This window comes from Puma concolor, chromosome A1 (genome assembly GCF_028749965.1).
Source record: "Puma concolor isolate L17-30 chromosome A1, mPumCon1.1.hap2, whole genome shotgun sequence".
In the NCBI taxonomy this organism is placed as follows: domain Eukaryota; kingdom Metazoa; phylum Chordata; class Mammalia; order Carnivora; family Felidae; genus Puma; species Puma concolor.
This window is the reverse complement of record NC_141667.1, coordinates 49,918,547-49,940,918: the sequence shown is the minus strand read 5'-3', so window position 1 is coordinate 49,940,918 and position 22,372 is coordinate 49,918,547. Positions and strand designations below refer to the sequence as shown.

Genomic DNA, 22,372 nt, shown 5'->3' with positions numbered 1-22,372 from the left:
GCTATATTGGTGCTTTCAACATTTTTCCTTTGTAATACACATAGAAAATGATGATATTTTAAGATACACACTGGAGTAAACTGGAAGGGACTTGGGGCATCTATATATGGGTCTTGGCAAAAACCTCCATTAGTCTTTCTTTAATATTATATAATTATAAGAAAATAAAATTCAAAATTTAGGAAAGATGTTACATACTGAATTTGTGTAAAATTTCCAAAAAATAATTTCTTTAATTTTTAATGTGAAATTAGCATTTGCTTTTTATAAATATAGCTTTTTTAATATCAGATTTTATGCTTCAAATAGCAACTCCTGATGAAGACTTTTAATACAGTCAAGACTTTTTAATCATGGTCTCTTCAAATTCTTGATATCATCACTAACGATAAACTTTGTTCACACAAATTAGTAATACCAAGAAAGTAAAACATTTTTTGAAGCCATTTCAAATTTTATAACATTTGGGCCTTATTTAACGGATCTAACAGTTCTTTTTCTTTCATTGACAATTGCACTACTGAAATTCCTTGAGATTGTGTGACTGGATTTCAAGTCTTTGGGAGCTTTCTCAAACAAAATTATTTCAAAATAATAAAAATGCTTTAATTCATAGGCCACTCATGCATAGTTATAGTAGTTACTAAGCACAGCCAGCTTGGACACCTCTGAAAGGGCATGTCAGTCACAGAGGGAAGAATCCAATATCTGTGAAGACAGATTCAGTGCTGTGCCTGCCAAGAACCTCCTTGCCCCTCTCCCCACCCCTGTTGAACTTGTGACTGGCTCCAGTTTGGCCTGGTGCTGTGCTTCCTGCAGGGCCAGCTTCATGGGTGTGCAACCTGTGCTGTCATACAGGACCCCACACTTAGAAGGAGCCTTTTCTTGGTTTAATGCTCTGTTGTTGGCATCTTGAAATGAGTTTTGAGCAAGTAGCCCTGCATTTTCATTTTGCACTAGGCCCTGCAAATTATGTAGCTGGTGTTGGCATCTGGGGTACCGGGAACACAAACTCCTCCAATAGTAGCTACCTTGTGGCAATGGCATTTGTCACCACTGGCTTTTGAGTTATGAAGCAACTTTTTAGCTTCTGTATTCAGCTTCTTAACACAGAGCATAACAATCTGGATATCCTCAGGCTCATGGGGTTCAAAGTTCACGTGACAATGGGTCATACCTTTATACTTTGTTCCATTCAGCCACCCTCGAGGGTCCCTGATGAAGCTGTTGATGCTTCTGGCTGGAGGCGACTGGCCCAGAGGTTGCAGCTGCCCCAAGAACTGAGGCATCAGTTATATTACTCAAGATGTCATGGCTTACCATTGGGGCAGTCCTGTGCAGGATGTGTTCCTGGGTACGTTACTTTCTGGTAAGAAGATCTCTGTGACCTAAAATAGATCTACTAGGTCCTTGCCAATACTTTTCAATATGAATGGTTAGGATTTTTAAATTTATTTTTATTTATTTTTGAGAGAGAGAGAGAGAGAACAAGCAGAAGAGGGGCAGAGAGAGAGGGAGACAGAGGACCTGAAGTGGGCTCTGTGCTGACAGCAGAGAGCCCAATGCGGAGCTCGAACTCACTAACTGTGAGATCATGACCTGAGCTGAAGTCAGACGCTTAACTGACTGAGCCACTCAGGTGCCCCTGAAGAGTTAGTATTAAATTTTGAATACCCATTCAGTGCAAAAGAACCTAGATTTGGTATGATTGAGGTATGATCACTGAGGGATACATTTGGGAAGGACTGAAGTAGAAGTGAGAGCTGGAAGGGAACATGCTGAATCCTTCCAGGCTCTTCCTCTGTCATGTGAGGGTTTTAATTAAAGCAGTTTCTCCCAACCATTTTGGAATTGGAATCTAAATTACTTTTGGTTTGATGTCCTAATGTTAGTCTCTCTATTAAAATGACACATATAGGGGCACCGGGGTGGCTCAGTCAGTAGACCGTCCGACTTTGGCTCGGGTCATGGTCTTGCAGTTCTTGGGTTCAGGCCCCGCGTCAGGCTCTGTGCTAACAAACAGCTCAGAGCCTTGGGTCTGCTTCAGATTCTGTGTGTGTGTGTGTGTGTGTGTGTGTGTGTGTGTGTGTGTGTGTGTCTCTCTCCGTCCCCTGCTCGTGCTCTGCCTCTTTCTGTCTGTCAAGGATAAATAAATGTTAAAAAAAATAAGTAAATAAATAAATGAAATGACATATATTTATACATAAGGGTATATAAATGTGTGTGTACAGATATATTTTTAAACAAAGTAAGCAAAAACAATTCCAAGCCAGTGAGGACAGATGACTCCCAGCACAGGAGAGGGGAGTTTTCTGCCAAAACACTTTTCATGGAGCAACAGATGTGCTCAGATGAACTCTGGGGACCGGGGAGAAGGAGGGGCAAGAGGACTTACTGAGGAATAATTGGACCTGGCAAGGGCAGGGAGGAGTCTGTACACAGGCCTAAGATTTCTCACGCAGAATACCAAATGAACTAATTGCTTTCGGGCAAAGATCACAAGTATGCATCAATCTTAGAACAAGGTCATACTAACAGAATTCTAACAGATACTCTTAAGTAAATACTATTTTTGCACTGTTTTCCATAAATACACACACAACATTCCCCATTACACAGTCTTAACTATTACAGCAAGAATCATGCGATGAGAACTCTGTAAATGCTAATGACATGGAGCCATTTCCTTGCCCTGTACCGTGTGTGGGTATGTGTACATGTGCATGTGTGTGCAGTCATTAAGTAGTTCTTGCAGTTAAAGTACTCATCTGCTCTATGTGCAACGGAAGAAAACTATAACTGCATTCCTGCTTCTTAATATTTTGATTTTCTGATTTAAGTAAGTCTTCTGGCACTTATAAGATGGCCTGGCCCTCTTGCTATCAATCAATGGCTTTCCAAGGATTCTGAGGAAGCTATAAAAGTGTGAAACCCAAGCAGCACCGAATAACAGGAGTGGCTTTAGCAAGAGACCACAAGGTAAGGGAGACAGGAGCAAAAATATACCCTGAGCGACTTGGTGTTTCCACACTGCTAAAATGTTACACTCTGCCTCATGGTATATTTGAATCCATATCCCTTTATAAGTCCATTTTTCTGTCAGAGCCCATCTCTGGACATTGGGGGCAGAGAGGGAAGACCTTCTGGACTTCACATTCACAAGACCTCACATACACACTTGTGGCTCCATTTCCAAATGAGGCTTCACAGCCACTCACAGATACGCAAAGAGGATTGATCAAGGTGTCTATCATTCAACTAGAACTTTAAAAATATATCACAAAGTTTACAACTTTGCTTTGACATTTCTTCATTTTTTTAAATGTATTGGGAGCCTCAAATAATGGAAGTGGCCAGGCCCGCTCTCAAACTTGAAGAGCCCTGTGTGTGTGTGTGTGTGTGTGTGTGTGTGTGTGTATCTTTTTATGTGTATTTGTCCTCCAGTGCACATTTTCATAACTGGATTAGATGTAACATGCTCAATTAATTAGGGAATACATTTTTATTACCAACACCACTATTGGTTATACTTTGATCTCTGTAAGGGACTGGCCAACCAGGCAGATTAGTGTGAACTGGCTCATGACTGGAGGGGAACAAAGATGTTGTGCAGTCAACACATCTGCTTTGCATGTTTGGGCTTTGTTTATCATAAAACAGGAGATAATGATAAGGATGTGTAAGAAGCACAGTGTTAATGATAGTGCCAGTAGAGAGTGCGAACAAAAGCCATGACTTTGAGCAAAGGCTAGATGTAAATTAAACCCTGGATTTGTTCAGAGTTGAGGTTTTATAGCTATATATTTATGGCATTTAGAAAGACCCTTGGTGTTGAAATTCCTGCAAGAATAATTTCATCACTTCAAGTGTGAAACTCCCCAGTCACTGATTACAACTCTTTCCACTGAAGCAATTGCTTTATATAATATTGTTTTTGCTGATGTGACCATTTTATTACAGAACAGTGGGTATATTATAAAACACACAAAGCTTATAGAGTGCAACATTTACTAACACTCTTGATCACTTGTGGCTCAGGAGGTGTTTGCAGATAGTATGAAGACTAACATTTAAAAAAATTTTTTTTTAATGTTTATTTTTGAGAGAGAGAGTGTGTGAGCAGGGAGGAGCAGGGAGGAGCAGGGAGGAGCAGAGAGAGAGAGAGAGAGAGAGAGAGAGAGAGAGAGAGACACAGAATCCTAAGTAGGCTCCAGGCTCCGACCTGTCAGCATAAAGCCCAAGGTGGGGCTCGAAATCACGAACCGCGAGATCATGACCTGAGTCTAAGTTGGACACTGACTGAGCCACCCAGGCGCCCCTGAAGACAAACATTTTAATTTCAATAGTTGTATATTTCTTTCAATGTGTACTTTCAATTTAGGGCAAATATTCCAACTTGCCATTGATGGTAGTGATAAGTGTAAGCTAAAAAGTGAGTCAATTTATAGAAAAATATTGAATCAATAAGCAGTAGTCTGCCTAGGATAAGGCAAAAATCATGAAAGTGCTCTCCAAATGACTCACATTTTGGAAACAATGGGCTATCTAATAAAAAGAAAGAGGATGTAAGCTTTGGGTTGAGTTTCTGATAGTGATGATGGCCACACTGAGCCATCCTGGTGACCAGTGCCACACACACAGGTAAGGCTGCTGCCTGATGCCCCAGGAGCGTGCTTTTCCACGTGACACTAATTGGCCCACACAGGAGTGAAACCATGACCCTTCCCTCATTAGCCACATGCTCAGACCAGCTGAGCTAGCTCGCTCTGGGTCACTGGGGTCCCATGTAGGAAATTACCATTCCAGTGCCCTGTGGTCCTCTCGTAACCCCAACTAATGAATGTCCCGTGGAGCCTAATGTCATTCCTGGGGGAGCACACAGCTCTCCCAGCAGTGGAGAAGTTGATGATATTCTGAAGTTTTAACCCAGGGAAAGCCAAATAAGAGAGCACAGAGAACTCAGGGAGAATAGTATTTCACACACCTGTATGCTAGAAAAAAGAATGACAACACCATTCTGCTCTGCGCATTTGTTTTCTAGGCCTGGTCTCAGGACATAGAAAGCAAGCACAGGGAAATGAAGAATGCTGCTGGGCATCACATAGCAAGCTCATCACAGTGTAAATGACATTAAGTGCTTACTGTCCAGGCCAAGCATTTTCTGTCACCAACGCTATGAGGTGGGTGGTATCATTCCTACTTAGAGATCAGGAAATTGAGGCTCAGAAGTAACTAGTATAAATAAGAGCCTAGGACAGCAAGCTCCTCCGAGGATTGGCTATATTCTGGAAATTAACACATTATCAAGTTGAAAGGAAATTCTAAAAGATGGACAGACAGCCTGCCAAACCTTTCTGCTTGTGCCCCTTTTCAGGTCTCTGGAGAAAGACTATAAGCCTTTAAGTAATCTTTATTTTTCTGTAGCTTTAGCACATCCATAGTTTAGCCTTGACAAGAGTTTCTTTAATAAGATGAATTTACGGTCAAGGCCAGAGAAAGCATTCTTCCCAAGTGTTGGAGACAATTGGAAGGATAGGGACAGCAGATGTTCTAATGCATACTGGAGAGCTGGGAAAGACCACTAAGTCACTCCATCCGTTTTTTAACAAGACTATTGGATCAATAACCCTTCCAGGGCCAAACGTACTAGTCGATGAAATACTTCCTGGAGCTCACTTGACAGCCACTATTCCCAGAGCCACAGTGGACCTACTGCCCTGGGGGGCTCACCACCTTTATCTTCTTTGGAAGCCATGAAACCCTGTGCGCACGTCCACTTCCAGCTAAAGAACTGTATGAATCAGAAGGCACTAGAGATGCCTGAAGCAGATAACCAAACCACATTTTAACTCAGCTCTCTGGTTTCTGGTCAGTTTCCTGGTCAATGCCTGAGAAATTTAGTATTTTTGAGGTATAACTGGCTAATAATAAACTTGAGAGTCAGTCAGATCTAGATAATTTCCCAAATTTGCCATTGATTAGCAGAGAGATATTGGCAAGTTACTTTTAGTTCCCTCACATACGGAAGAGGGATAAAATCTTTCGCTCATGGTGGTTGTATTCGAATAAAGTATTGCATGTATGTTTAGTATAGGGCTGAAATGCTTAAAAAATGACAGTATTTCTTTATTGCCTGACCTGTCCTCTGCCCCTTCACATAGCATGACTGAGTGAAATGTGGTGCAAGTTGCCATAGTGCAAAAAGGCATGAGATAAAGCTTTTTATTATAATCTTATCTATAGTTATTCATTTGGAGGACTTATTTATTATTTCACATTCTGTATTCTTCTTCACTATAGGCTGCTGAGAAACTATTTCTTGAGGTAGAGGGGAGAAGGTCTTTGGAAGGCCTTGACTGACTACCACTGCCCACCCACCCCATCTGCCCCCAGAGTCCAGCCTGTAACAACAGACTTTTCTGTGTTTATTATAAATTTTCCTTTGACTCAGGAGCAAATTTGCTTGGTCTTGGGATGGAGACTCAATTCTGGTCATGGAATCACGAGACAGCTGCAACCTTTCTTACAAGCGCGCTCTCAGGCATCAACACTGGGTAGAACAGAATTGTTTCCAAAAGTGAGACAAGTGCTGAGAAATAGGGGCCTCAGGACAGTTTCCCTGGGGTAATCCTTAGCCAGCAGCTGGGAAGAGTCTGGGTGGGGTTGACCACACTCTGAGAAGAAACAAGGAAACCCATGACGTGAGAACAGTGATAGAGTCCCTGAAACAGTAGACGCTGGGCAATGTCTCCGTTTGCTACTCCTCTCCAAGCACATTCACTGGCTGGTTGCCATCAGTCAGGTTGTCTAGGCTTCAAATTAGGCACATTCGATATTGGGAAGAAACGTTTATATTGCCACTTGGGTTGATCATAGCTTGTTTCTCCTTGATTATCTCTGTTCAGACTGGAGCATTTAACAATGAATTGTAGCAGTGACTGGAGATCCGGAGACTCAAGTCCTTCTAGGGCCTCTGGTTAAGCAGTTCTCTTTAACCCACTGCCACCTAGTGGCAACTAAACAGACTGAAAAGTGCTTCACTTCTGCTCAGAGAAGAATGTGGTTGGGCAATAAACTTTTTTGTCCTTGCCACTAGAATCCGGGAAGCTTAGGGAAAGATAATAGATATATCTCATTCCACTGGCCTCCATCCCCCTGCTAATATGTAACAGTCACTGTACATTTTAAATGTACAGACCAGCTGACTCCTCTGCCTTTATTTTGATTAATGATGATATTATTGCTTAATCAGAAGTCTCTGAGATACAAAACAAATAAGCAAGGGGTTGAACTGGAGCATAGTTCACCTTTTCCACCACTGAAGTGGTTAGAAATTTCTTGCATGTTGGCTAAACCCAGCTCAATATATTCTTTGAAAGTGGGGAATCGTGTCTTAACAGTTAACTTGAGGTTTCCCTCTGTAAGCATCCGTGTGATTTTTTGTCTGTCTCTCTTACAGGCGACTCAGTTCTGAAGCAAACAGAGCTCAAGTAATCAATGTCACAAATCTTTGGGCAGTTCAACTTCCTGTACATGCACAGAGGGAAGCTGCTGGTGGCAAATTCAAATATTTCTGGAACCATGTAAGGATCAATTAATCAAATGTGGTAAAACCCAAGGGAGCAGAGTGAGGGGTGATCTCAGCAGATCATGAAGAGAGGGGGTAATGCCAGTGAGCTATTAGGTAGAATAAATTCACAGGGAAATTACCAGTGCTTGGGGCTTAGAAGAGACAATTCACAATGTGGGCCAAGTTTCTTTTCTAAGCATAAACTTCTAATAAACATGGAAGACCAAAGCTACCTCAAGGATAGTTGATGTAGATATGTGTGCTTTGGTGAAGAAAAGGCACAAGGTTACAACATTGAGATGGCTTGGGATGATTTCACTTTCTAGGTCAGTATCGTCACCTGGTAATAGACTCCCCTGCCTCCTCCCCTCCACCGCCCCTCAAAATCAGCAGAAACAAAGCAGTCAGTACATTAACACAATCATATTTATTACAGTTTCCAGACTCCCATGTGACACATACCTACAGCAGAACACTGCAAACTGACGTTACTAGCAGCAATCCTCCATAAACATGAAGAATTTAGGTGAACTTCACAATTAAGAGTAATTTCAAGACAAGATGAGAAGTTATGGTTTTTCTTTTAGCAGCTTATATATGAATAGTGAAACTATAAATACAGAGGGTCACCAGGTTTAGCCTTGCCTAAAAAACACAATAAGTCACGGTGCAGAGGGGTATACCCAGGGTTGCCAAACAGAAGGCTAATGTCTTTAGATGTCAGTATGAAATAAGCAGATCACTTTTCAAGACATCGCTTGCTATCTGTGTTAGTGTCAGGACAACAGAAAAAGAACTGGACAGCTGCCCTAGAACCTAGCTCACACAAATTAGCCAGATAATCATTTAAATAATACCCCCTAAAATTGTTTAGACATTTTTCCCCCACAGATCTAAAAACATAACATCAGACATAACATCAGACATTTGCTCCAAAGGAGTAAAAATCAAAAGCAATTGCAATGTATTGGGAATAGCTTTTATAGCTTTCCTGAGGGACAGTTGCCATCTTTTCAGAGAGTGTTTTTAAAGCAACACTAACTCTGGTAGCTTATCAAACTACTTTTTATTCTAAATAAATAAAAGACCAACTGAAGGTCTCAGGTGTACTTATTTCTTTTCCCCTAGATCTCTGAACCATGCAAAGCCATTCCTTGACAGATAACTTTCATTTTTATTAGAGGGGCACAAGAGAACTTACAAACATTTGAAAAATACTCAAAACACTGAAAGTAAAAAAGGCGCAACCCTTCCTCAGAGCCCAGGAAACTGTGACAGGCATCCCAAAGGCTTATATAAAATCCATCAACTCAATTTGCCAGAAAGTAGTGACAGACCACCCACCTTTGCAACATAAGCCCAGATAAGATTTTCTTCCTTTATAATCACTAAGAAAAGCCTTTTGGGAGTTACTGCCCAGGAAAACATAGGCTGATGAACAGAAGCTACTGGAAAGGGATTGACTGTATTCTATATCTGGCACAGGAAAAGAAAAATTAAAACAGTTGCTAAACCATTATATTTATGCCATGATACTCTTACGTGAACCTTGGACTTCCCACAGCGACTATTTCATTCATAAAAAATACATAAAAGATGGGAAAGTTTTGGGGCAGCACCAGTGACAGACAGCTGTCTTTGAATAATTTTAATTATTCCTAAAGGCAAAAATTAGAGAAAATTTACAGAATCAATTCTATTTCATGATTTTGCCCATGTCAGCAGCTATGAGGATAGTGCAAAAAGAAATCCAAAAAACTCCTCTGCATCAAGTTAGGTTTCTGTTTTTCTCTCAAGGGTAAAGTGGTATAACTAGATTTTTGTGAGGCTTCTGAGGAGTAAAGAGAGCCCATAGTTCATGTCTTCACAACCTCTTAAGGTACTCCTGGACTTTTTACCACAAGGATAAATCAAGTCCCTTCTGATCCAGTAACAGCTCAAACCAAGGATTCTGATGCACCTAGACTTTAATGCTAATGGTTTCTAGGCTTTCTAACTTGATATGCACCATGCACAGACAGCAAGGTACCAAATGGTCTAAAGCCATCTGTCTTAGACACTGCTAACACTGGCTAACCATCACACAAATGACCCACCATCATAAGATAGTCTCTGAAATGAAGCATAAACGCTTCCCAAGTACTAGCACCAACAACCTAAAATGCACATTCTCCTGGTTGTAGAACCACAGAATCACCTCTATGTATGAAGAACAGCACATGAAATCGTTCTGGGTGTGAAACCCATGTTCCATTGCTTGATGCCTTGTTATCTAACAAATCTGGTGCTCTGGAGAAGAGGTGTGTCCCATGAACTGTCTTCGGAACGGATTCCCATGTCTAGAGATTACTTTGAAGAACCTAAGTTGGATGTTCAAAAATAAGTACTATTCCTACCAACTGTCCTAAGCCCAAATCCCTGGAGAATACTAGAAACCAGATTTTGCTGCATTTCTGCAACATAGGGACCCCTCAGGTAAGCTCGTGGGGGCCTCCAGAACTCTACCATTCTGGCTGTTACTTTCTCTTTTTCTTTCTTTGTCCTGAGGAAGACTTCAGTTATTTTCATAGCAACTTATTATAATGTCCTAGATGATGACATATTTTGAGCAGCACACACATTCTTAGGACCAATTTTTTTTTCCTTTTGAAATATTTCTACAATAATAAAGAAAAGGCAGTAATTAAAAAAAAATGACTTCCCTATAAAACACTGGCATGCTTTATGCAATACAGCACATTTACTAAATGTGAATCACTGTCCAAAACTGAACCGATAAATGGGGGCCAATGGGCACATTAGACTGATCACATGGATTTAAAATTATTTTCAGAGGCAGAATTATTATATTGGACAGAAAAGCAGTAAACCAATCCTTATCTGGATATATGAAAATTATATACAAACATGAAAACTCAGCATGTGTTTAAAACAAATCACGTTAGATTTAGTCAGGCACTAGAATGAATGCAAAGTGATATATTCCTTTTGATACCAAACTTTTACTTTACTGGGAAAACCTGGTATCTATTGCAGCTTCTAGCTGAGGACAGAAGGGTAGACAGATGAGGACATCTAACAGGAGAGACTGGTAAAGATGCAGAGGCAGGGGTGCCTGATGATTAAACAAGATAACTATTAATTGGGGAACTGAGATTTTATTAGACATACTATTTAGAAGATAATTTAGATTAGCAGATTCCAAAGACAATTGCTTGACTTTGTAACATGGAACCTCTCTAAATGCTTACTGCATCTGATCTGGCTCTAAAGAGTATATTTAAACTGCATCTTAAAATAAAAACAAGTAAACGAAACGAAGCATCTTCCACAGATTCCCCTTTGGGGATGTGTCATTTTTAGATGTGCATCTCCCTTTGGTACTATCACATAAACCTCTTGAAAAGTTCAGGGGAATTTTTTCTGATGATCAGAAAAGGATTGGGGCTGGCATTTGTGGGGGAAGCAGCAAAGAAATGTTACTCTTCTTTTACTGAGGATATTCTTCTGAGAATTTCCATTGTCCTTTAGGAGGAAGGAATGGAATATGGAAAATAGTTCCTGAAGATATCACTGCCTTCTGATGACAAGTTCAAAATTGCAACAGCCACAGAGATGACTTTCTTATGTAGCACCTACCTTGCTCATAAGACATAGAACTCTTATCGAGCTATGAAATATAGTTAGTAAAAATTACTCATGGCACTTAAACATGTTTAGAGACTTTAAAATGCCTTCCTAAAATTCTCTGTCTCAGTGCCCCGGTGAGGTAGGTGTCTGATGGGAAAAACTGAGGCACAGAGGGGTTAAGTCTGCTCTCCTTTCATTGGCCCAGTGGCCCAGCTAGCAGAAGGACCAGGTGCCCTAACTCCCTAAACATTATTCACCCTGCTTCTCAGAGGGCTTATCTAAGTTACACAAAAAATGCAGCAGGGAATTTTTTTTCAAGCATTTTAACTAGTTAGCTACTTCTTATTCTCACTTTGAATGTAAGTTATATAAAATAAAACCAAATATAAACTAACAAAACAAAAAATCAATATTGCCTAACAGTCTGCGTCAAGATGTAGCCTATTCTGTACTGGTGATTGAAAAAGCATATAATATGATTCAAGTAGAAGTATTAGAGAGTACTACAGTGCTCCCATTACTCAAGCCAGGCAGTAAGTAAAGTGTTCCTTATAGATGCCACCCACTGTACTTTGTGAGAACCTCGTTGGCGTGACTTGAGGAAATAAAACTATCACTCCTACTTCGTGGAAAAACCATTCTGAAAGTTAGTCTACACGGGCCAGCCCTCCCCAGAAAGGAAGCTCCCAACCATGTGATGCATATGTATTACTGAGTCCATGCAGAACTCTTTGAAGCCAGATATGTAGGTCACAATCTCCTGCCATAAAGCTCACAGGACAGTTCACACTACATACAGAAGGGCAATACAGTGGGTACATGCACTACACCATGCCACACAAGTGAGAGAAAAGGCCAAGAAGCCACCTCATGAGCATCTTATAGTCCCATGTGGCATGCCATTCTCAGAAGCTACCTCTGGTAAGTGGGGAAGACTGATGAATTCCCATATCCCTTTACATACTAAGGAGAGGGATAACAACAGAGTATTCATTGTTGGCTGCTCTAAGCATACCAACTATCCAAAGTTTACATAAGTTAGTGGCTTTCTTTCTTAGTTTTGCAGATATTCAAAGGTAATAAATTACATTTCTTGATAAAGAGAGAGAATGGTGTAGAGCAAAATTCAAAGGTCAGTTACAAGTTGTGGGTGCAGGGCTACAGGGCAATTTATGTTACTACTCTTAGAATCAAATTCATGAGTACTCAGGGCACTAGCTTTTAGAAATGAGAGCATTTTTTGAGGTGTTTTTTTATTCCCATCCTTATAGTGTCTGTGGGATGAATTTAATTCATACCATGACTCCTAATTCAAATGGAAGATCTGATATTTGGTTGGAGTGTCTAAAGTCAACCATGACACCAAACTGGATGCATATTTCCTCTGTACAGCTTTTGCCTTGATATTAACGCAAACCCCCACCTTCCTAAGGCCTGTGTCCGCTTGAGGGAGCTCATCTTCCAGAGGGCCCAAGCCTGGCTCTATGCTCTGCACATGCAGGACCAGAGGGAATCATTCCAACTCAGAGTTTCACTGGGATACTAGGATACAGCATAGCAGCGGTTCATGCATTTTATTTCTAAGAACCAAAGCTCAAGAGATGCCGAGCTGGTCACTGTGCAAGATGAACCAGCAGGACATTCTCGCCTCGAATGAAAATCTGATTTATGTGTCGAGTGAATACCTGCTGGTAATCCACTTTGGGCTTTCGCTTTTTCTTACGGGGCTGACCCCTGGAAAGGGTGGTAGCCCTGGAAAAGGTACCTCCTGCACTTGACCCTTCTGTCCGTGTAGTCCTCCCTGACATCTCTGACCTGGACTCCTCCCTTGCAGACGCCTGCAGGGAAGAAGGGACGGAGCGGGAACGCCTGCGTGAGCCCCGGTCAGTGTCTCCTCGTCCCCACACCGAAGCTACCTTCCAAGTGGATGTCTGGGAGTATCTGGACAGAGTGGAATCTTCAACTGCAGACTTGGAATCTGCGTCCTTTTTGGAGGAATCCTGAAGTTTTAGGCGATCAAATAGCTAGAAGGAAAGTAATGATAAATATCAGCCTTCTCTTCAGCCGTCAACATCCTTCTTTGAATATACAGAAAAAACACCATATTCATGAATTAGGTTTTATGGACTTCTCACTTTGTAATTTTTAAAAAGCAGTGAGTTTTTCTGTGTTTAGCCGTAATTCGGGTAAATCAATAAATACGTCAAGAGAAAAGGCACCTGCTTTTTTCTGGTATAAAATGGAAAGACTTTTAAGGCTTATAAGAGGTAACTTGCTGCTCAAATAACGTGCAGGCCAGAAGCACAGACTCATTTGTGATTAGCTGAATGCGTGAGAAGAGACTAATGAAGAACCTGGTCCGGGCATACAGAGTAGACAGCAACTGAGCTCTCTCCCCAAGAAAACCTGGTCACCGGACTCAGTGATCTCAATGTCTAAGATTGAAAGCATGCTGGGTACTCAGGAAGCCAGGGTAAACTGCCTACCCTAGTAAGAGTCAATGAAGAATCCCGTTCATACGCTTTGCCTAGAACAGGTTTTCGGTAGGTCTCATCCACATCGGTAAGTGCCTAGAGAAACAGCCCAAAGGGAAAAAAAGATAAGGCAGAATTAAAAATATTATTTTTACAGCTTCTAGAAAAAACATTTTAAAAGGGAGAATAAACATTGGGGTGCCTGGGTGGCTCAGTCGGTTGAGCGTCCGACTTTGGCTCAGGTCATGATCTCGCCGTTTGTGAGTTTGAAGCCCGCATTGGGCCCTGTGCTGACAGCTCAGAGCCTGGAGCCTGCTTCAGATTCTGTGGCCCCTCCCATGCTCATGCTCTGTCTCTCTTTGTCTCTCTACAATAAATAAACGTTAAGAAGAAAAAATTAAAAAAAAAATCCTCCTACGGGTGGAACATAAGTTTTAAAAAAATAAATAAAAAGGAGAATAAACATCTAACTTAGCAGAACTAAACTTAACAAGTGACTGAGCTCTTGGGCAGGAGAAAACGGTAATACCTGGAGCCCTCCGAGTAAGATTTCCAAGCTGCTACCACCATATAAGATAGGTTTCTTCTATGGTAAGGGGCCTTTACAAATGCATGGTAGAGGTTTTTAAATTTCAGTGTGCATATGTATCTAAGAGGCTTATTAAAATATAAATCCAAGGCCACTTCCTAGATATTCTGATTTAGTAGGTCTGGGATGAAGCCAAGGAATTTTCTGTTTTAACCAGAAATTCCATGATTCTGATGTAGGATGCCCTTAGATCATACTTTGAGAAACACTATTCTACTGCTTCTTTTCCCTCATCAGATTTAGGTCTTACGACAACAATGAACAGGTATTAACCAGGGTTCCATACAGAACTGTTGGGGAATTCCTGTCTTTGAAAGATGGACCTCAGAGGACAGCTATGTAGGGCCAAATGAGCTCAGGTATGAGAATTCAGTTTGAAAAGTGTGACTCACCCTACAAATATAAGCTGACGGTATTATTATCATGCCGGTCATCAAAGATGTTCTCTTAAAAACTTTTCCTTCAAAGGTGAAATTATAATAGTAAAGTAGTTTTTCCTACATTTTAGAGATAAGAAAAGTGGCCTCAGAGAAACCATCTTGCTCAGAGTCACAGAGCTACCAAGTGGTAAAGCTAGGATTCAAATCCAGGTCTTCTGATTCCACAGTGGTTGAAAAGATGGTGTTAGGAGTCAGAAAGACCTGGGACAACGTTCTAGTACTTCCACTTACTAACAGTGTGATCTGGGCCAATCATTCAATATCTCTAGCCTCAATTTCTTCATTTGTAAAATGGAACAGTAACAGACCTTGTTCACTGAGATACTATATTATAAATCCTTAGTACACTGTACAGCAAATAGGAAGTACTTAATAAATAGTCAGCAACTATTATACTCATCCAGGAGAATGCATGGAGGAAGATAAAACACAGGAAAAAGAAAAGTTAGAGGTAGAAGACCATATGAAAAGCCTGGTGGTTCCTATTTTAATTGCTTGTCTCATAGTATAATTGTGCCATAATCTATCTCTTCCCTCCTACGAATGTCTGGTAAACAGACAGTAAGCCTCTAGGAGTGTGGGGGCGCATGTACTCCATAAGGAAACACCATGCAAAGTGCCTTGCTTATTAGTATGTCTGCTTCCCCTCTATCTTTATCTATCTTCCCAAATGCTATAAAGTGAAAGTTCCTTTCTGAAATTTCTGTACCTAGCACTGTGGTAAAGTACCAGCCAAAGTGGAAAATCAATAAATATTTTGAAATGAATGAAAGAATGGTTAGTAGGAAATTGACATAGAATTACTAAACAGATAAAATAAATCCTTATTCCGTAAGCACAAATGACATTTGGGACCAGAGAATGGTTTGCTGCTGGGGGGCTATTTTTTGTATTGTAGGATGTGCTGCAGCACCTCTGGATGCTACCCATTAGATACCAGTAATACTCCATGCCATGGTTGTGACAATTAAAAAAAGTACCCAGACAGTGCCAAATGTCCCTAGGAGGGAAATAAGGGCAAAACTGCCCTGCTTGAGGGGCGCCTCGGTGGCTCAGTCGGTTAGGCATCTGACTTCGGCTCAGGTCATGATCTCATGGTTTATGGGTTTGAGCCCTGTGTCAGGCTCTCTGCTGTCAGCACAGAGCCCACTTCAGGTCTCTGTACCCCTCTCTCTGCCCCTCCCCCACTCACACTATCTCTCTCTCAAAAATAAATAAGCATTAAAAAAAATGTTTTTTAATTGCCTTGGCTGAAAGCCAATGCCTTAAAGAAAAGGAAGCAGTAAAAAGAACTTTTTTTATTGTTGATCAAGAGAATGCAAAAATTCTAGTTCCTCTAGGAAGTCATTTTATAGGTTTTCCTAAATAAAATTACTCAGGTCATTTAGACATATAAAAGATTTAATCCTTAGGAGCTCTCCAGCCCTTTGAGAAAGGCTTAATTACCATATTCCAGAACTTGTCAAATGCGACGAGGAAGCCTGTACAGACGCCACGAAGACCCTTGAAAGTGCGAATGTGAACGTTCACCTTCACCCCCTCCCGGATACAACGATGGAGCTCACCCAGAGGGCTGCCTTCGTGCACTGAAACAAGACAAGAGCAGACAGCATAATGTAAACATCTGCCTTCATTCTCAGAATTAGCAACCAAGACCAGCCAACCATCTCCAGCAACACCAGGCAACATGGTGCAGTGGCAACCTCACTATGGAAATGAGAAGGCCCAATGGGCAGCATGGTTAGTATGGGCAACACACTGAAGTAAGACCAGATTCCACCCGGATGAGGATCAAACATACATATGGCTGTCACCCGAATGTTTCGCTAATTGTATATCCCATGTTCTATGATGTCATTGATTCTAAGATGCACCATTATTTAAAAACATTTGGGGGGGGACCCACATTAAATGTACACATCAGCAGCAAAATTCTTCTCAGTTCTGTGCCTGGTTAAGACAACTTTTTAAAAGATAATTCTCATGAACCACATATCCAGCTTGACTCTTCAAAAAACTAAAAATCTTGTTCATATGTTTAAAGGAAACAAACCATGTAACACATCTGCCCTTAAACACGTGCAGTCCTCTAACGAGAGAATGGACTTTTGGCCCCCATCTGAGATACTCCATGGACAAGCTCTCTGGAACCACTAGTGTTCCAATGGACACCATCTTTACACTAGACGGAAGAGACCTGGTTTCAGTCCAAGCCTGTTGACAGAAAGGCACCTGCTGGGCATTAGGCTCATAGGACATTGCAGATAAGCATCACGTAAAAAGAGAATGACGATTCATGGGAAGAATGCTGGAACTATAAATTGCAGCCTTTATGATGATGGATTCTCTTTCTCAGGGCTTGTGAAGAGGGATGAATTTTATTTTTATTACTTCATGTTAACTTAGCTTTCACAATATGATGGCTATACGATATATATAAAACCTCCCAAAAGAAAACCACATGTCCAATCACACACTTACACTCACACTCACACATAGTCTTTGTCTTTCCCTCCCAAGTTTGCAAGGCATAATTCTTTGGAGATTGATTCTTGCCATCAATAGTAAACACAAAATCTCTGTTTTGTTTCTAGTAGTATGAAAGAGAACAAGAGTCCTGCCCTTCAGTTTGGATAACTAAGCTGGTTCCTCCTGACCTCTTTATCCCTCACTCATGGGTCAGCTTATACATCATGGCAGTGATAAATTAATAAAAGAAAATACTCTGAAGAAAGTGACCTAGCCAATGAGAAGTAGGAGCTTATGTCAGATTGAAGATTCAGCAAGAAGGCACAGTTGACGGCAATGTGGCAGAGACAGAGGCTCTGGAAAGGAATGTGAGAGTTTTGGTCTGGCCTCATCATCTACCTTACCTGTAGCAATATTTTAAAATTCCTTGAATGTTTGAGTAACTTTTTCTCTACAAGTCTGACTTTCCTCATTTGTAAAATGAGGTTAGACTAGTTAACTTCTAGATTTATTTGAGAATAAGTCTCTATAATTCAATATTTTAGAAACCTGGATTAGTTTCTTTGCCTATACACATTCACTGCTTCCCCCGTCCCCATATGTGTTTCCACAAACAGTGGAAAGACCACTCTTTTCCTAACTTGTAAAAAAATAGAGAGGTATGACTTTTACCCCTGAACCCCCACATGAGAGAAAAAAGACAAGCACATATCTTAACAACAGTTTCTTATTCTAGCCAAACAAATGACAAACTCAGGTCTTTCAACTCTCATATCTGTACTCTTCCCTTGATTTTTCTTCCAAAGATTTATTAATAAGGTATAATTCCAGGGAGCACTTCACTCCTGTGTGATCAAAAATACATTACTAGCACCACCTATCAGAGCAAACTACCAAGGCAAAAATTCTGAATCGGAACGCACACTCTGAATCTCTTTCCAGCAGTCTCTCTAACAAACTCCAAATATGAACCAAGCTTCTAAAATTTAATACAACAACAAAAAGATATATATGCCTTATCTTTGAAGTTATTCTTCCAGATCTCCTCTCCACTGCTACTATTCTTAGGCCTCAACCTTCTAAGTCCCAGTCATTTTTTTTAAGTTTTTGTTTTTTTTTTTAAATGTTTACTTATTTTTGAGAGAGAGACAGTGAGAGCTAGGGAGAGGCAGAGAGAGAGACAGAGGGAGACATAAAATCCGAAGCAGGTTCCAGGCTCTGAGCTGTCAGCCCAGAGCCCGACAAGGGGCTCGAACCCACAAGCTGTGAGATCATGACTTGAGGCGAAGTTGGACGCTTAACCAACTGAGCCACCCAGGCGCCCCTAAATCCCAGTCATTTTAAACTCTATTCTTCTCCCTACTTGTGGCCACACTAGGCTCAGACAATGGATTCTCAATAAGTATGACCTGTCCTTTCCTTTCTTTTCCCACAACCAATACAGCCCAGAGTCTTATGGGATGGTTGGTTCACTACAACAGCCTCCGAGGTCCCCTCACTCCCATCCTCCCTAGCCATCATCATCACCAATTACTGAGCACTCCCTATGAGCCAGGCCCTGGGGTAAGGTTAACTTTATGTATGTTATTTAATCCTCACAACTTTAACACGCAGGTACTATTATTTTGCCCTACTTTCTAGATGAGAAAAACGAGGCTCAGAAATGTTCATTTGAATTAGTTTTTCAAGGTTACTTATGTAGTAAACAGCTGAGTCAACACCCAATTCGGGTAGGTTATACATACATCCTGCCCTGGAGCTTTTAATTATGACAGCCTAAAACAATAATAACCACCACAACAACCTACAACAATCACAGGGACATTTAACAATCACTGAGAATTTCCCCATGTACTACCGTGGTAAATGCTTTGAATGGATTAGCTAACTGAGGCCCCAAAGAGTTTAAGTGACTTGCCTCCATAAAACAGCGAGAAAGTGGAGGAGCTAGTGTTCATGTTCAAAACTAAAAAAGCCAGCAGTCGAACCCCTGCATCTGTGGTCTATACACCGTCCCCCACCAAATACATTTTACTACTAGAAATTAAACTATGAGAAACATTGCCGTTTACTTAAGAATATACACCATGGTCCCCACTATCTATCATAACAAAGTCAGAGAGAAACCCTTTGGTCTTCAAAATGTTTTAATACATCCTTCTCTGGACCCAGATTCCATTCTCATTGTTCTAGACACACACCGTCTGCCTCACTTATGTGGTACTCTCCACCCACCAAAAGAAGTAAGCAGAGAAACATGAGAATGTACTCCCCTGTTCCCTCACTTGAGATTAGCATGATGGCCCTGGCACGTAGGCCCTGGAGTTGGACACACCGAGTTGCAAGCTAACTAGCTATGTAATCTTGGGCAAGCAGTGATGCTCAACAAGCCTCACTTAAAAAGTAGTATCTAAGGGTAAAGTAAGATACGAAGCATCTACAGGGCTTCGCAAACTGCACAGCACTCGCCCACTAAATAACTGTAGCCATAATTAGCAACAATAAAATTATCTCCTGACTTAAAAAGGGACTGTTTGGGATGATGGATTTGTTCTGTATCCTTATTGTGATGGTGATTTCATGACTACACATTTGTCAAAACTCACTTTAAAATGGTGAATTTTGCCGCATACAAATTATACTTCAATAGCCTAACTTTTAAATAATTACTGTCATCCCTAACCATGCCCTTCTTTAAATTCACTTGAAGACCTGAAGACAACCTTTTATAGGAACTCTGTCTGAATAAACTTAATCTTACCCATGCTTCTGTACTTTTCTTGCTTTCTGAAGCTCATCAGTTCTTTGTCACGTCTACCCATCTCTATCATGTACACCCAACCGTTTCCAGTGGAGTGATAAAAATTTTCAGTGCCTACGGCACACTCTGAGATCTTGATTGCAGGCACATATTTAATTGTGGAAAGCCAACAAAGCTGGTTTTCATGCTCTGTCATACTAATATAACAGAGTACTCCGTAGGTAAAGCCAAAACCACTCGCCATACAGAAGTATGTCTTTTCTTTGACAATATCAGTAGCAAAGCCACAACTGGCAAAACGGAAATAAATGTTACAATCTGAGAGTTGGAGAGCATTTCAAAGATCTGATAGTGGCAAAACAAGGTCCGCAGCTACTCTTATTTTAGCTACATGCACACTCTGTCTTTGTGTTATCGTTGGGGAAGCAGGCTGGGATGCACCCTGGCTTGGCCAAGAATGCTCTAGCACTGTCACAGGAAATGATCTGACCAAGACCCAGCTAACAGCACACAGCTTTTCAGGATGTTTCTCTCTTTACAAACACATTTCTAGGAATGAAGCAACTCGCTTAACACAACCTTCCACTCCAAAGCCAGTGATTTATAAATGTTACAATTTAGCTATCAGGATACAGATGCTTTGAATGGCTAACTAGGTCATTGTCTTCCCTGGCAGATGTGAGAACTGCTTGCCAGATGACAGAAGACATAACCCTGGCTTGTTTTCATTCCACTGGTGGAAGACCTAACTCACACATTAGCAGCCTTGCTGTTTACAGATCTCCAAGGATCTATTAGGCTCCAAGAGATTCCCTTGTGCCATTCACACCTTCAGAACTTAAAATAACTTGCGCATATGGTAACAGGAGCCTGACAGACCCAGTCCTGCACCCATCCCGGCAGGGTGGCGGTGAAACAGTGTCTGTATTTTAGTGGCACTGGTGCCTGCTGCATTCCAGCACTTGTGACTTGGGAACGCGAACATACGTGTTTCAAGACCGCACAGCCCTTCTGCTACGACCCCAGGAGGAGTGTCACTTAGTGTGCAGGCGTTATGAATTTATGTCCCCTGTTCTAACTGCAGGGACAGATCGCCTCACACTCCATCCCGTCATCGCCAGTCCCACTAACCACTCTCCTTTCCTTAAAATTGGCTGTGCCCCTCCCCTCTGGCTGTGGCGTGCAGCTCCTCCCGGTGATGTCCGCTTTCCAGGCCCCACCACCTTTCCAGACGCCCATCACCCTCGTGGTCGTAGCCCCTCGTTGCGGGCCCCGCATCACCTCTGCAGCCACTTGCATGGACCCCGTTAGAGCCCCTCCTTGTTACCTCTACAGCCTTCCCACTCTGCCCCCACCGCTCTCCCTCACCCGTCGGTACTCCAGAAGACCTTCCTTCCCCACGCCCCCCCTTCCCCACATTATTCAAGGAGAACCTCCTCACGGCCGCGGATGATCTCTGCAACCTTCATCAAGACCCTCTCCCTCAGGCGCGCAGACCCGCACCAAGCCCCTAGCACCCTGCAAACGCCCCCTCGGCCGCCACCTTCCGGGCAGCGGGCCTGGCCCTCGGCCCCCGCCCCGCCCCGCCCGCGCCCGCCGGACTCACAGGGCATTCGCGTGAGCACGTTGCGCGGCGCCTTCCTGCTCCGACCCGGACCCCGCCGGCGTGCCCCGGCGGCCCCGTCCCCTTCCTCCTTGGCCACCATGAGGCGACGGAGGCGCTGGATGCGCTCGGGGTCCGGGGCCGGGGCGTCCAGGCGGCGACGGGTTCTAGCCGAGGGCCCGGCAGAGGCGGCGGGCACCCCTGAGCCCGCGGCCGCGCCCCGCGCCCGCCCGCGCCCGCCGCCCCGGACCCCGGTCCTGAGGAAGCTCTCGTACTCGGCCAGGTTGTTGAAGCAGGGCGCGTTTGGGTAGGGTATGGGCGGCAGGCGGGGCGCGTACAGGGCCAGCAGCGGGTCGAAGCTGTCAGAGCTGACATCCAGCCGCGGGCTGGGCGGGCGCGCGGGGCTCCCGGCGCGAGCCGACCTCGCCCCCCGCTCCCGCTCCTCCATGTTTGAAAGGCCCGCAAGCCGAGGCCGATGGGAAGAAGGAGCGGGGCCGCCAGAGGGCGGCACTGCGCAGCCGCGGCTTGGGGTTGCACTGCGCCGGCGCGGCCACCGGGAGGCAGCATCTGTCCGCTCTCGGCGCCGAGCAGCCGGCCTCCGCCTGGGCGCTCGGGTAACAGGTTCATCTGCTTGAAGGCAGTGTTTCCCCATTTATATCATTATCACTTAGGATGTTTGTCAATACTCCAGATTCCCCGGGGGTGGATCCTGGAACCAGCATTTTAACAAGCTTCGCTAGGCGTTTGTCTGCTCTCTGGAACTGTAGTATACTCGTAGCTTGAGCTGGTGGGAAGAGGCTGGAAGAGGGCAATCAGAGTCCCGTTTTGCATGCTAA

The 22,372-nt window shown here is 42.7% G+C and overlaps 1 protein-coding gene across 2 annotated transcripts in view; it reads right to left on the bottom strand.

The window, feature by feature from the left end:
- Positions 1–22,022, bottom strand: part of LSM11 (LSM11, U7 small nuclear RNA associated) — an 88,509-nt gene extending 66,487 nt beyond the window's left edge. The window contains exons 1-4 of one of the 2 annotated variants that reach the window (XM_086703996.1): positions 21,540–22,021; positions 16,150–16,289; positions 13,687–13,770; positions 13,117–13,224 (exon numbers count right to left, since the gene is read on the bottom strand). In XM_086703996.1, the coding sequence (XP_086560122.1) occupies positions 13,117–13,224; positions 13,687–13,770; positions 16,150–16,289; positions 21,540–21,984 (777 nt within the window). In that variant the 5' untranslated portion in view covers positions 21,985–22,021. Of the gene's footprint in view, positions 1–7,978; positions 13,225–13,686; positions 13,771–16,149; positions 16,290–21,539 lie in introns of those variants that run through there. The other variant, XM_025923557.2, reaches the window with a different exon arrangement.
- Between the last annotated feature and the right edge of the window lie 350 nt (positions 22,023–22,372).